Source organism: Sminthopsis crassicaudata, chromosome 3, assembly GCF_048593235.1.
Source record: "Sminthopsis crassicaudata isolate SCR6 chromosome 3, ASM4859323v1, whole genome shotgun sequence".
NCBI lineage: Eukaryota > Metazoa > Chordata > Mammalia > Dasyuromorphia > Dasyuridae > Sminthopsis > Sminthopsis crassicaudata.
The window spans coordinates 473,355,466-473,371,923 of record NC_133619.1 but is presented as its reverse complement, the minus strand read 5'-3'; the positions used below and the strand labels follow the sequence as shown (position 1 = coordinate 473,371,923).

The 16,458-nt window shown below is 32.6% G+C and overlaps 1 protein-coding gene across 3 annotated transcripts in view; it reads left to right on the top strand.

The window, feature by feature from the left end:
- The window catches only part of PDS5B (PDS5 cohesin associated factor B), a 209,402-nt gene that overhangs the window by 86,955 nt on the left and 105,989 nt on the right, over window positions 1-16,458 (top strand). For all 3 annotated transcript variants that reach the window (XM_074303509.1, XM_074303508.1, XM_074303507.1), the window contains 3 exons: window positions 2,063-2,178; window positions 3,871-3,965; window positions 13,297-13,442. In XM_074303509.1, coding sequence (XP_074159610.1) covers window positions 2,063-2,178; window positions 3,871-3,965; window positions 13,297-13,442 — 357 coding nt within the window. The remainder of the gene's footprint in view (window positions 1-2,062; window positions 2,179-3,870; window positions 3,966-13,296; window positions 13,443-16,458) is intronic.

The following is a 16,458-nucleotide window of genomic DNA, read 5'->3' as shown; positions in this document are numbered from 1 at the left end:
GATCTGATATCTTCATATCTTATTGAAATGGATTCATGATTTAAACATATAAACTGTGATATTGTAAACAAATTAGAAAAACAAGGGATAATCTACTATGAAAAAAATGCTTTAAATCACTGTTGATTAGAAAAATGCAAATTTCTCTACCACTGCTCACCTCTCAGATGGCTAAAATGACAAGAAAAGATGAAAAAATATTGCAGGGGATGTAGGAAAACTGTAACACTAATACATTGTTGATGGAGTTGTAAACTGATTCAATCATTCTGGAGAACAATTTGGAAATATGCCCAATGGGCTATCAATCTGAATACTCTCTTTGATTCAGCAGTGTTCTACAGGGTCTGTAGAACAAAGAAATCATGAAAAAAGAAAAAGGACCTACATGTGCAAAAATGTTTGGAGCAGCCTTTTTTTTTTTTTGGTAGTGGCAAAGAACTAGAAATTGAGTAGATGCCCATCAGTTGGGGGATGCCTGAATAAGTTATTTTATATGAATGTAATGGAATATTATTGTTTTATAAGAATGATGAGCAGGCTGACTTCAGAAAAGCCTGGAAAGATTTAGATGAACTGATGCTAAGTGAAGTGAGTAGAACCAAGAGAACATTGTATTCAGCAACATTTAAGATTATGTAGTGATCAAGTGTGATGGACTTGGCTGTTTTAAAAAATGAAATGATTCAAGGCATCTCCAATAGACTTGTGATGGAAAGAGCCATTTGCATTCAGAGAAAGATCTATGGAGACTGAATGTTGTTGTTTTTGTTGTTGTTTGTTTGCTTGGTTTTTTTTTTTTTTTTTTTTGCTTTCTCATGGTTTTTCCCCCTTTTCATCTGATTTTTCTCATGCACCATGACAAATGTGGAAATATGTTTAAAAGGATTGCACATGTTTAACCTATAGTAAATTACTTGCTGTCAAGAAAGAAGGGAGGGAGAAAAATTTGGAACACAAGGTTCTCCGAGGGTTAACATTGAAAACTATCTTTGCATGTATTTTGAAAAATAAAAAGGTATTGTTATTTAACACACACACACACACACACACGAACACACACACGTGAACACACACACACACACACACACACTCACGTGTGTGTGTGTGTGTGTGTGTGTGTGTGTGTGTGTTAAGTAATTTTCCCAAATCTTCATCCTGGATAACAGATTCCAGATTTACACTGCAGTCATCGATCTGGTAATCTCTATTTGCAATTAGAAACTAAAATCAAAAGTTATATGAAAAAAAAAATCTCATCAGAACTATTTTCAATAAAAATAGGATTGGCTATTTTGTGATTACTTTTAAAGGAATTTAATGTTAGCGATATTTTAATTTTTTAATAATAGCCCAATGTTAAAGTAATATCATAAACTCTGTATTTGACAAATAAATAGAATTATATTGAAATCTAAAAGAGATGAAGTATCTTGCTTTCATCATTATTTCATAAAACAAAATATGTAACTTTGGTTTATTGGAAAAAAATTTCATTTGTGCTATTTCTGTTTTGATTTCATTGTAATCTCCTTGAAGCAACACAATGTGGCATTTGCTTATATTTTTAATTAAGATTAATTTTGTTTCAGAATTTTTTTTGAATGTCACAGAAACCCTATAGTCATATAGATCCAGGATTGTTCATTATTCTTATGGGTAATATTATATGTAATTTTTTTTATTGTATATTCAGTGTAATTTTTAAAAGTTGGATTAGGGAATACTTATATTGAGAAAAGATTTTCAAGTTTTATGTATAATTTTAGACTTTTTGCAATTTTGAAATGAATTGTAAATTTTACTGTATGTGGTAGAAAACTATGTTCTTGGTGTCCATAATTATGGTGTTCATTTTTATAAGCTGCTTGTTGGCCACTTTATCATCTCTTTAAAGTTATAATCCATTCTTAAATCAGTTATTTTTTTTTTCAGTTAAGTTTAGATTCTTTATCCCATTTTATTCTGAAGTTTACTTTAATTCAAACTTTTGTGTTTCTGATGCATATGTTGATTGTAAACATGTTATTTCACATATTTTTGACACTTCTTTATTTCCCAGAGCAATGACAATGAAGAACGGCTACAAGTTGTTAAACTGCTAGCAAAAATGTTTGGGGCAAAGGATTCAGAATTGGCGTCTCAAAATAAACCACTTTGGCAGTGCTATTTGGGAAGGTATGTGCTGTTTTTATTTCCCTTTCTATAAGAGAAAATGTTGAAGTCCACTGATAATTCACACATCTTTCTTTTTAAACAATATCAAAAATTAAGTCTGAATTCCTCATATGTAACATGAGATAAATAATGATGATCAGTAATCTCATATGTGATTTTTTTCAGAACTTTAATAATTAGCCATTCTTCTGTATGTGCCTCTCCCTCTTTTCATTCCCCAATTTGATTTCATTGGTAAAATTTATTACTAGATTTTTGTTTTTCTTCTCAGGTTATTTTTACCTTTCTGAATCAGATTTTTCTTGTGCAACAGAACTGTACAGATGTATACACATATACTGTATTTAAGATATATTTTTAACATGTTTAACGTGTATCAGACTGCCTGCCATCTAGGGGAAGGAGGGTAGAGGAAGGGAAGGGAAAAGTTGGAACAGAAGTGATTGCAAGGGACAATGCTGAAAAATTACCCATGCATATGTTTTGTCAATAAAAAGCTATAATTAAAAAAATGTTCATAAGATTATTTTTAATTTTTTTTATTTGAACTAAATACAAAATAAGAAACATTTATGGTTAAATTTGGCACATTCAAACAATTTTTTTTTCTAATTTATAAAACTCAGCTGGTTAACTTTGACTTTTATTTTCCTTCTTGTAAATATATATATATATATATATATATATATATATATAATATTCAAAAGCATTGTTTCTCAGTAAAGAATCTTGAAGTCAGGAAGAGCTAGTTTCATATGATCTGTGTGAATACTGGCTACTCTTAATAAACTGCTCAGTGGTCCACCCATTCTTTAAGAATGTTAAAAATAAGTTATGCTCATTTTCATCTGTGGAAGGAATTTCTATAGTAGCAATTCCTCCTACTGCTGAAATCACTTATTTAGACTCTCTCTACCCCCCTTTCCTTCCCTTCAAAAAGGTTTCAGGGATTCTGTCCCTCAAAATTAAAATCTTTGAAATTATTGAGTATAAAGTATTGATGGAAATGTAAATTTTTAGGTTTTTCATATTTCTAAAATTTTATTCAGATTATTAGGAACTTAATAACCCTGAAGAAAATTGGCTATCTCATTAATATTAAATTGGAATAATAGTAATGTCCATTTATGAAATAGCTCTTGATGTTTGCAAAACACTTTGTTAAGGAAACAAGATTAGAGACTTCAAGGGACTTGATTAAATTCACTATAATCTAGAGGAGTTGGCAGAAATGGAACTGAAAACCATTTCTTAAATTTCGATTTTCTTTCCATTGTACTATACTGCTATATTCCAGCATATTCTTAATAAAGTTATCATCATAGAGTTTTATATTTAAATCAACTTAATCATGTTGTCTCAGTATTCTACATAACTTCTTTTTAAAAAAATCATCTTTCCTTAAATGAATACTTCTCTAAAATTTTTCCCTGGCCTTATTAAAAAAAAATTTGAATAATTCTTAATATTTTCCTGCAGCATTCAGAAACACACAAAATCAATGACTTGACAACATTTTTTAGGATTTTGTAGTATAAGAAAATAGAAATAAGTAGTTCTAATCCAGTTATCTAACTTGTCTTTTTCTTAAATGAAATAAATGTATATCTTTGGAGTAAGAATTGAGTTCACATTTTACTCCTTATCTTGTTTTAAACATACTGGTTTTTTTCTTTTTTATATTTTAAATAGGTTTAATGATATTCACGTACCTATACGGCTTGAATGTGTGAAATTTGCCAGCCATTGCCTTATGAACCATCCTGATTTGGCAAAGGATTTGACAGGTACTAAGGAATTTTTTAAAAAGATGATTAATTACTCATTTTGTATGTTAAATTGGAGATTTTTCAACAGATAAATTGCATTTTCACCTGTATTGATAGCCACATTTGTTAATCATTGATGAGGCTTGCCTCTTTGATGTTGTTAGTGAATGGTATTCAGTTGTGTCTGACTCTTTGTGAAGAAACCCATTTAGGTTTTCTTAGTAAAGATTCTGGAGTGGCTTGTCTGAGAGGCTTTCCCTCTTCAGCTCACTTAACTGATGAAGAAAATGAGGCAAACAAGTTTGAATGACTTTCCCAGGATCACACAACTGATGTGTCTAAGACCGCATTTGAACTTAGGATATTGAGTTTTGAGGCAGCTAGGTGGCACAGTGAATAGAGCACCAGCCTTGAATTCAGGAGGACCCTAGTTCAAATGTGGTCTCAGACACTTAACACTTCCTAGCTGTGTGACCCTGGGCAAGTCACTTAACCCTAGCCTGGGGGTTGGGGGGGGGAGAATATTGAGTCTTCTGACTCCAGTCTTTGCACTCAGTCTACTATATCCTACCTGCCCGCCTTAGCATGCTAAAATCTGTAACTCTACAATGTAAAGTAGAAGATATCTGATGAAACTAGGAATCTTTGGAGGGAATATATCTCTTCAGCTTGGGGCAATTATGATTAAATTTCTGGGGGTCTTAAATAGATTTAACACTAAATTGTTGGTTTCCCATGAGGATTTTACATTATAAAATGGCAGTTTTTGGATAACCATGTTTAAAGGTAAATAATTATAGATTCTAACTCCTTTGTTGGAATATAGAAATTCTGAATTGGTAATGTGCTTTATATAGTTCAAGTAGTAAAAGAAGTTTATAAATTAACTAAAATAATGTTATTTATTATTGTAATTTTTGAAGTGAACTTTAATGGGGGAAATCTTTTAGGACATTTAGGAAAATTAAAATTAAAGGTCATTTTATTCTCCAAATATAGCTGAAACTAAAATGTTTAAAGTAACTTAACATTTCTGTCTTAAGCCTTCAGTAAAAATGCTTTTATGTCTATGAAAATAACTATTAAAATGTTTTGTTTTTTTCATGGGACTTAACATTGTTTTTCTTATTTCTATATTTATTTTTCTTCTAAGAACCCACTTTTTCTTTGTTGGTACCTAGTAAACTAATGTCAGTGTTTGATCAGTACTTTTGGAAACTTAGCATTCTTAAGAGATATGGAAACCTAATTTATATTTGTCTTCAAAACAGTTTAAAATGACTTTCATAGGAATATTGAGATTTTTCATTACTATTTAATAGCTCTCTCACTTTGAGCATTTCACTTATTTAACAAAATTGAATTTTACAAATGTTTAATATCTAATATATGCAAAACAATTTTGCTAGTCACTGAGAATAGAGAGTGAAATAGGAAATTGTGTTTTTCCTTAAAAAACTTATAGTTGGGTCAGATAGATATAATTTGTATATAGATAAATAAATAGAAGATAATTTTTGAGGAGAGATCAGAACAGGAAAACATTGCAGGAAAGGTACTTTGGGGGAATTATTCTTAAAGTACTTTGGTTGTATATGTAAAACATTTTGTAAGCTTTAAGGTACTACATACATGTTCACTATTATTAGTGATCTATGAAGTTAACAGTCTTAAGAATGCTTCCATTGTAGCATTTTTTCCTGTTGCCCTCTGCTCAGGGGATATCATTCTAGGCCTCTTTGGAGATTTTGTTGGTTTTGGAGAGTGCCTTTTTTGATAATCTTTATTGTGGTCTTGAATAGATTGAAGTCTATGGGTCTTTATAAATTAATCTTTTAGGTTTCAGTATCTTCCTCCATAAAGTAATGAAGAGATTCGATTAAAAGATGATCTCTTAAGATTATGTCTCCCTCTAAGTTCCGTAGTGCTTTGAGATTTGATAATTGTGTTTAAGATGGTAAAATTATATTAAGACCTGATTCAGGAAGAGTTGACAGATTTTTCAGTTCTCTTTTGGTTTTTGTTGACAGCTTTTCAATTCACTTCAAGATTCTAATAGCTGTCATCTTTCAGGCTCCAGGTCGTTCGGCTTCTATTCTCTTCTCAAGCCTTGCTTCTCCATTCCATATCAGATACACAGATGATGATCATGTCTTTGGTTTTAGCCATCACTCACAGCTCAGCTACTGTATTCTCATGAATGTTGAAATCCTTTGTTCTGATGATAATTTTTTATCATTCTATCTTTACCAATGCCTTATTTATACCGTCTACTCTTACTAGTTTTTTCTTTCTTTACTGCTCTTCACTCTACTCTCCAGCTCTCCTGATCCATTTGCTTTTCCTAGCAGCTGATGCTGTCTTGTCTCTGCATCTTTGCACTGATATTCTGACTCCTTTGCCTAGTATAGTCTCCCACTTTACCTCTGTCTCCTGGATTTCTTGAATTCCTTCCAAACTGCTTATATCCCATCTTTTTCAGGAGACCTTTCTCCAGCCTCTTGCCTCAATACTATCCAATAGTACCTTCAAGATTGTCATAGTTATTTATATGATGTTTTCCTATTAGAAAATGAACTACTTGAAGGAAGGAATAATGTTTTTACTTTTTTGTGTATTCCTTCAGTACATAATAGTATATAATAATATTTAATAAATGCTTGTTGATTAGCTAATTTATTTCAGACATTTATTAGATTATTTGTGTATGCAGTGTAGTGTTATAGGCATTTAGAATATAAATTTAGAAACACAACAATCTCTTCCTTCAAGAAGTGCTTATGTTCCACTTGGTCAGTATAATATACACAATAATAACTTTATAACCAGAAATATTGGAAGGAAAGACCACTTGGAGACTCATGAGATCATGGAATGTTTCATTGAAGAGGAGTAGTAGTATTTGAGTTAAAACTTGATGAATGAAATGATTTTGATAGGTTTATAGGAGAGTGTGCTTTCTAGTCATAGGAGTGGCTAATTATTTCTATTTACATTTGCTTTATATGCTTTATTAGATACTATTTGTATATTGTAGTACAATATAAAGGGCACTGTATTTAGATTCAGAAGAAAATAACACAAGGAAGTCTCAGAAGGTAAAGATCTAGAGGGACAGTGTGGTATTCTTGAGCCAAAGAATAAACATGGCTTAAATATATAACTAAGTTTAGGAAAACCTAGGTGTTGTACATTGGGTTTCTTAGCTCTACTCAAGGACTAATTTTGAGAGGCCTCTTTTCGTGTTTTCTCTTATTTCATACCCTCAACTAGTTGCCCTATAGTCTCAGACTAGAGTCCTCTAATATTGAATAAGGCCATTGCTTGACCAGATTCCAACTATGTCTAGAGCTCAAAAAGCAGATTTCTTTGATAACAGGATTTCTCAATTAAAGCTAGGATCTCTAACACCATATCTAATTTCCTTTTCTTCTTGATGTTTAAGGGAGAACTAACTAATGAGACCTTCTGTCAGAGGATATTGAAAATCACAGTAAAATGTTGTCATATCTTGGTCTTTGTCTGGAAAACTTATACTTACTCCTCTCTTAACTCTTCTTTGTCTTTCCATTCTTTTGGATCTTATGTTAAGAAACATCTCATTTAGATCATAAATAGATTAGAGGAACAGAGGATAGTCTACCTCTCAGACCTGTGGAGGAAGAAGGAATTTATGACTAGAGGATAACTAGAGATCATTATTAATCACAAAATAGAAGATTTTGATTACATCAAACTAAAAACAATACTAATGCAAACAAGATTAGAAGGGAAGTAACAAATTGGGAAAATATTTTTACAGTTAAAGGTTCTGATAAAGGTCTCATTTCCAAAATATATAGAGAATTGATCCTAATTTATAAAAAAATCAAACCATTCTCCAATTGATAAATAGTCAAAGGATATGAACAGACAATTCTCAGATAATAAAATTGAAACTATATCCACTCATATGAAAGAGTGTTCCAAATCACTATTGATCAGAGAAATGCAAATTAAGACAATTCTGAGATACCATTACACACTTGTCAGATTGGCTAAGATGACAGGAACAAATAATGATGAATGTTGGAGAGGATGTGGGAAAACTGGGACACTAATACATTGTTGGTGGAGTTGTGAAAGAATCCGGCCATTTGGGAGAGCAATCTGGAACTATGCCCAAAAAGTTATCAAACTGTGCATACCCTTTGATCCAGCTGTGCTACTACTGGGCTTATATCCCAAAGAAATACTAAAGAGGGGAAAGGGACCTGTGTGTGCCAAAATGTTTGTAGCAGCTCTTTTCATAGTGGCTAGAAACTGGAAGATGAATGGATGTCCATCAATTGGAGAATGGTTGAGTAAATTATGGTATATGAAGGTTATGGAATATTATTGCTCTGTAAGAAATGACCAGCAGGATGAATTCAGAAAGGCTTGGAGAGACTTGCATGAACTCATGCTGAGTGTTTTTTTTTTTCCTTCTTTTTTTAAATTAATTTTATAATTATACATTTTTTTTACAGTATATATGCATGTGTAATTTTTTTTAATAACATTATCCCTTGTATTCATTTTTCCAGATTTTCCCCTCCCTCCTTCTGCTCCCTCCCCTACATGACAGGCAATCCCATACATTTTACATATGTTACAATATAACCTAGATACAATATATGTGTGTAAATCCAATTTTCTTGTTGCACGTTAAGTATTGGATTCCGAAGGTATAAGTAACCTGGGTAGATAGACAGTAGTGCTAATATTTTACATTCAATTCCCAGTGCTCCTTCTCTGGATGTAGTTGTTTCTGTCCATCATTGATCAGCTGGAAGTGAGTTGGATCTACTTTATGTTGAAGATACCCACTTCCATCAGAATACATCTTCATACAGTATTGTTGTTGAAGTGTGTTGTGATCTTCTGGTTCTGCTCATTTCACTCAACATCAATTCTTGCAAGTCTGTCCAAGCCTTTCTGAATTCCTCCTGCTGGTCATTTCTTACAGAGCAATAATATTCCATAGCCTTCATATACCACAATTTACCCAACCATTCTCCAATTGATGGACATCCATTCATCTTCCAGTTTCTAGCCACTATGAAAAGAGCTGCTACAAACATTTTGGCACACACAGGTCCCTTTCCCCTCTTTAGTATTTCTTTGGGATATAAGCCCAGTAGTAGCACAGCTGGATCAAAGGGTATGCACAGTTTGATAACTTTTTGGGCATAGTTCCAGATTGCTCTCCCAAATGGCCGGATTCTTTCACAACTCCACCAACAATGCATCAGTGTCCCAGTTTTCCCACATCCCCTCCAACATTCATCATTATTTGTTCCTGTCATCTTAGCTAATCTGACAGGTGTATAGTGGTATCTCAGAATTGTCTTAATTTGGATTTCTCTGATCAATAGTGATTTGGAACACTCTTTTATATGAGTGGATATAGTTTCAATTTTATTATCTGAGAATTGTCTGTTCATATCCTTTGATTATTTATCAATTGGAGAATGGTTTGATTTTTTTTTTTTTTTTATAAATTAGGATCAATTCTCTATATATTTTGGAAATGAGGCCTTTATCAGAACCTTTAACTGTAAAAATATTTCCCCAATTTGTTACTTCCCTTCTAATCTTGTTTGAATTAGTATTGTTTGTACAGAAACTTTTTAGTTTGATGTAATCAAAATCTTCTATTTTGTGATCAATAATGATCTCTAGTTCTCCTCTGGTCATAAATTCTTTCCTCCTCCACAGGTCTGAGAGGTAGACTATCCTCTGTTCCTCTAATGTATTTATGATCTCATTCTTTATGCCTAAATCATGGACCCATTTTGATCTTATCTTGGTATATGGTGTTAAGTGTGGGTCCATATCTAATTTCTGGCATACTAATTTCCAGTTTTCCCAACAGTTTTTTTCAAATAATGCGTTTTTATCCCAAATGTTGGTATCTTTGGGATTATCAAACACTAGATTGCTATAGATGTACCCTTTTTTGTCCTTTGTACCTAATCTGTTCCACTGATCGACTGATCTATTTCTTAGCCAGTACCAAATGGTTTTGGTGACTGCTGCTATATAATATAGCTTTAGATCAGTTATACCTAGATCAACTTCATCTAACTTTTTTTTCATTAATTCCCTTGAAATTCTCGACCTTTTATTTTTCCATATGAACTTTGTTGTTATTTTTTCTAGGTCACTAAAATAGTTTATTGGGAGTCTGATTGGTATAGCACTAAATAAATAGATTAGTTTGGGGAGTATTATCATCTTTATTATATTCGCTCGGCCTATCCATGAGCACTGGATGTCTTTCTGATTATTTAAATCTGCCTTTATTTTTGTGGCAAGTGTTTTATAATTTTGTTCATATAATTCCTGACTTTTCTTTGGTAGATGGATTCCCAAATATTTTATACTCTCAACATTTGTTTGGAATGGAATTTCTCTTTGTATCTCTTGCTGTTGCATTTTGTTGGTGATGTATAAAAATGCTGAGGATTTATGTGGATTTCTTTTGTATCCAGGAACTTTGCTAAAGTTGTGAGTTATTTCTAATAACTTTTTATTAGAATCCCTGGGGTTTTCTAAGTATACCATCATATCATCTGCAAAGAGTGACAGTTTGATTTCCTCATTACCTACTCTTATTCCTTTAATCTCTTTCTTGACTCTTATTGCCGAGGCTAACATTTCTAATACAATATTGAATAGTAATGGTGATAGTGGGCAACCTTGTTTCACTCCTGATCTTACTGGGAAAGGTTCCAGTTTATCTCCATTGCATATTATGCTTACTGACGGTCGTAAATATATGCTCCTGATTATTTTAAGGAGTAGTCCATTTATTCCTATACTCTGAAGCGTTTTTAGTAGGAATGGATGTTGGATTTTATCAAATGCTTTTTCTGCATCTATTGAGATGATCATATGGTTTTTATTAATTTGATTATTAATATGGTCAATTATACTAATAGTTTTCCTAATATTAAACCAGCCCTGCATTCCTGGTATAAATCCTACTTGATCATAGTGTATTATCCTGGGGATGATTTTCTGAAGTCTTTTTGCTAATATCTTATTTAAGGTTTTTTCATCAATATTCATTAAGGAAATTGGTCTATAGTTTTCTTTCTCAGTTTTCGATCTTCCTGGTTTAGGTATCAGTACCATGTATGTGTCATAAAAGGAGTTTGGCAGGACTCCTTCATCCCCTATTTTTTTCAAATAGTTTATATAACATTGGGGCTAGTTGTTCTTTAAATCTTTGGTAGAATTCACATGTAAATCCATCTGGTCCTGGGGATTTTTTCCTGGGGAGTTGATTAATAGCTTGCTTGTTCTATTTCTTTTTCTGAAATGGGACTATTTAAGCAATTTATCTCCTCCTCTTTTAATCTAGGAAGCCTATATTTTTGGAGGAAGTCATCCATTTCACTTAAGTTATCAAATTTATTGGCATAGAGTTGGGCAAAGTAACTCATTATTTCTCTAATTTCCTCTTCATTGGTGGAAAGATCCCCCTTTTCATTTGTAAGACTAACAGTTTGATTTTCCTCTTTCCTTTTTCTGATCAGATTTACCAAAGGTTTATCTATTTTATTGAATCCCAGTCCTTTTCATAATTTTTTTTGGATGTCTTTGGACAACTAGGTGATATAGTCAAGAAAACTCATCTTCCTGATTTCAAATCAAATTTCCTTTCCCCACATGGCCCTCATCTTAGTTTAGATGTGTGCTGTCTCTTACCTGAAGGATTAGAACAGCCTCTCAAATTGGATACCCTGCTTATAGTCCACATATTATCCTCTTTACTGTTTCCCAGCATAGTCTTTCTAAAGGTCAAGTCTGACCATGTTATTCTCTAAATCAATAAACTTTTAGCAACCTAAATCAGTCTTTTGTTTCCTGAATTCAACATTCCATTTTCTGTCTCCTTGTTTTTATATTAGCCTACTTCTCTTGGAATATATTTCCTCTTCATTTTTGCCTTTTAGAATTCCTAATTACCTTTAAGTTTCAATCTATATGCTACTTGCTTTGAAAAGCATTCCCTTAATTCCCTAGCTTTTAAAATTTTCCCCTCCTCACAGTGTGTGTGTGTGTGTGTGTGTGTGTGTGTGTGTGTGTGTGTGTGTGGTGTTCCTCTTGAGGATATAGATTGCTTTTCATTTTGTCTTCATATTTTATACCTTCCACTTAGACCAATTTAGAAAAAGAGATGAACATAGATATGGATGCTAATAATGGATCTTTATGTATGCAGAAAGACTATTCTGTGATTCATCTCTGTTGCTGAGAAAAGTGGAAATTTTTATTCTTCAAATGCTTTGTCTTACTGTCCTTCTTTGCTTCCCTTTCTCTTCTCTTTCTCTTTTTTCTCCCTCTTCTTTTCCTCTCTCCTTTTCTCTCTCCCTTTCCCCTGCTTCTCTGTTCTCTTTTCCATCTTTTCTTTGCTCTTTCTCTAATAACAACAAAAAAAGATATAGTAATAAGTTTTTGTTGCCAGTCCAAAGAGGCTCAGAAATATTTAGCTGCAGGTTGATCAATTTTTCGAACTGTGGCAGTTCGAAATCAGTATCAATGGAGAGAGATGTTTGGTAAAATTACAGATTTTTAACATAGAGACTTTTTTTTTCAGTCAAGAAGACCTTGATGAAAAAGGGTTTACTATGGATAAGCTGTCTGTTAGTAATTATTTGATGAATACTTTGTTTTGTTGAAACATCCTAACATTCTGCCATCTGAGAGATATTTTAATGCTATAATTATTTTGGTCTCTTTACTTCATATTTCAGTCATATGGTCAGTAAGTAGACTTAAAAGCTGAGATGGTTCTTAAAGATTATTTAATACAATCTTTTAATTATACAGATGAGGAAACTGAGGCTAGATGAGTTAAATAACTTGAGGAAAATCACTCAGCAAGTAAATGGCAGGGCTAGCTAAAGATTCATTCATTATATGTTCTCCCAAATATCAACCCTTTCACAAAACTGTATTAATATAAGGGATTATAAAGGAAACATTCTGATCTTTTTCTGAAAGAATAAATTTGTTTTAACATTATAATACACTCTAACTTTTCATCTACCAACTATGTGTGTGTGTTATATATATTACATTTCTTCTCCCTTTTATATGCAGTAGTATAAGTCAAATAAATAATGATTAAAAATATCTATCACTTATTTGCATTAAACTAATATAAATAAACAGTTTTTTTCAGATATTGGTGACAGTTTTTGTTAAACTTTACTAATTCCATTTTTCTTTTTTAGTTATGTTTTCATTACTTAAAGGATTTATTTAATTGGTTTAAGCTAAAAAAATTCTCATTATAGAAATTTTTTTCTTTCAGAATATCTTAAAGTGAGATCACATGATCCTGAAGAAGCCATTAGACATGATGTTATTGTATCTATAGTTACAGCAGCTAAAAAAGATATTCTACTTGTTAATGATCACTTACTTAATTTTGTGCGAGAACGAACATTAGACAAACGGGTAAGTGATTATTTGTAGTTTGAGCTAGTAAATATTTCATATTTAAATATGCTAAATGTTTCATATTTGAATATTTCATATTTTCTTCCTCCCTTGATAGACTAGTTAACACATTTGCTGGAGAAATAGCTGGTGTAGAGAATTCATGTTGAAGAAACTTGCAGACCTACAAAACTTTTACAAAGTCTTCTGTAATTTTTAGTTTTAGTAGTTGCTTGTAGCATGGAGATAAGAAATCATTTGCCAATGCTTGCACAGTATTGTTTGTGTCAAAGATAGGACTTCTGGCAGCTAGTTGGTGCAATGGATAGTGCACCAGACCTGTGGTCAGGAGCACCTGAATTCAAATCTGGCCTCAAAACACTTAACACTTCCTCACTGCGTGTCCCTGGGCAAGTCACTTGACCCCAATTGCTTCAGCCAAAAAAAAGAAAGAAAGATAGAACTTCTTAGTTTAAAGCAGGTCTTCTTTTCTACTCCTACTAATACTGCTTCTCTGTTGAATTTCTAATGGCATTTTTATTGCCTCAGATAATTATTGTCTCATTGTTGAGAGAAATGAGATTTCGTATAGTAGAGGTGAATTCAAGAACTTAAATCATTCTCTCTCATAAATTTGCTTTTACTTGGTGTGGTGATCATAATTTTTATGATTTTAAATTAATGTTTAGAAGAAACACATGCTTTGTTACATCTCTTATCCTTTTTCTGTCTCCTGTCAAGATATGTGCCAATATTAATATTAATTCAATGAGATCAGTGTATATTTTAATGGAGTATTGTTTGTGATATTGTGACCATGTTTAAAAAAAAAACCTAGTCCTTTTAGAGCAACATATGACTAGTTCTAGTTTTATTTTCTTCAGCCTGGAACTTTTGTCCCTGTAATAAGCATGTGTTATAATAGCACTGAATTATCTCTCTAATTCACCAAGCACTTAGTTCATTGCCTACCATATAATAAGCACTCAGTAAATGCTAGTTGACTTACTGACTCTAATGCTGGCATGTAGTTGTTTCCAAATGAGCCTTCTGCCCTAAGTAACATGGATTTCTCATCGGTTATTGTTTTAAATTTATTTGGTGAATCATTGCATTAGTGATCTATTCAATATAGGCAAGGAAAATTAGCGAACAGCAGGTAAATGTTTCAAATTTATTCAATATCTTTAGCTGTGTGTATAAGTAGTTTGAAATATTAGTATATAATCTTCTTTGGAAATGTACCAGAACCATTATATGACAATTTTCTAGTTGCTATGTTTTTGTTTTTGTTTAAAATATGGAACAGACATATCAACATCAGTTAAATGAAATCCAAAGAAATTCTCTAAACTGACTCTTCAGTTATTAATTTCAACCTTCAGTGTCTCCACCACGAATTTTAGTCAGATAATCAATAAACATTAAGTACCTACAGTATGTCAAGCACTGTGCTAAATGCTGGGGATTCAAAAAGAGGCAAAGCACAGTGCTTCATGTCAAAGAGTTTACAGTCTAATGGGTGAGACAGTATGTAAATACACAGACACAAATGGAGCAAGCTGTGTACAGAACATATAGGGGGACAATGGACAGATGGAATGAACTAGAATTAAGAAGGTTTGGGGAAGGTCTTTTATTGAAGGTGGAATTTTAGTTGAAGCTTAAAGGAATCCAAGCACCAGTATTTGTGGCTAAGGAGGGAGAATGTTCCAGGAGTAGGAGACAGCCAGAGAAAATAAGCTGCAGCAAGAGATTTGGAATGACTTGTTCAAGGAGAACAGTATCACCAAATCAAAAAATATGAGATGAGAAGTAAGTTTTAAGAAGACTGCAAGGGTAAGATAGGATCAGAGTATTAAGAACTTTGAATGCCAAACAGATCATTTTGTATTTCATACTATAGGAAGCCACTGGAAATTGAGTTGGGGTATAGGGGTGTGTGTGTGTGTGTGTGTGTGTGTGTGTGTGTGTGTGTGTGTGTGTGTGTGTGTGTGTGTGTGTGTACATATGTATTAACATGAAAGATCCTGTGTTTTAGGGCAGTCAACCCACTAGCAGACTATTAGACAGTAGTCCAGATATGAGATGATAAGGACCTGCATCAGAGTGGTGACAATGTCACAGGAGAGAAGAGGGCATATTCAAGAGACATTGCAAAGGAAAAATCAAGAAGCCTTAGCAGTAGGAGGTATATAGGGGGATGAGAGATATTGAGGAATCCAGGATGACTCCTAGGTTTCAGGACTGGAGGACTAGGAAGATAGTATTGTCCTCAACAGTAGGAATATGGAAGTTAGAGTTTGGGGGGGGGAATAAATTCTGTTTTGAACATATTGAGATGTGTGAAAGGGAGTTGGAAAGCCATTATTGGAGAATAGAGGAGGAAAGATATGAGAATCATCATAGAGGAAGATGGTGATTAAATCTATGGGAGCTAATGAGATTACCTAATGAGAAGAGAAGATAGTTCAGGATAGAACCCTGAGGAATACCTATGGGCTGATCTGGATGAGGATTCAGTAAAGGAATTGAGGAGTAGTCATATAGCTAGGAGAATTTAAAGTGGTATCTGAAAATGTAAAAGAGAGTTTTTATATGTGTGTGTGTGTGTGTGTGTGTGTGTGTGTGTGTATATATATATATATATATATATATATATATATATATATATATATATATATATATATATATATATATCCTTCTGATGATCCTAAGCAAAAAAGATCATTGTAAAGATAATTAGTAGGGCAGATAATTAGATAGTTCCTGAATTCAAATCCAATCTCACTAACTAGCTGTGTGACCTTAGGCAAATCAATTAATCCCAATTGTCTTGACAGATTCAGAGAAGAACTTGACAAGAATCTTTCAAACCAAGTTTTATAAATTGCTGTTTATTGACTTCATTGTGAATTTATTCAGAAAAGTTGTTGAAAAATTTGTCAGAAACTATAGCTAAGAAATTCAAGAAGAATAAAACTTGTAGACTACTTCAATCACAAAGGAGAGAATTAGAAGATACTGAACATGA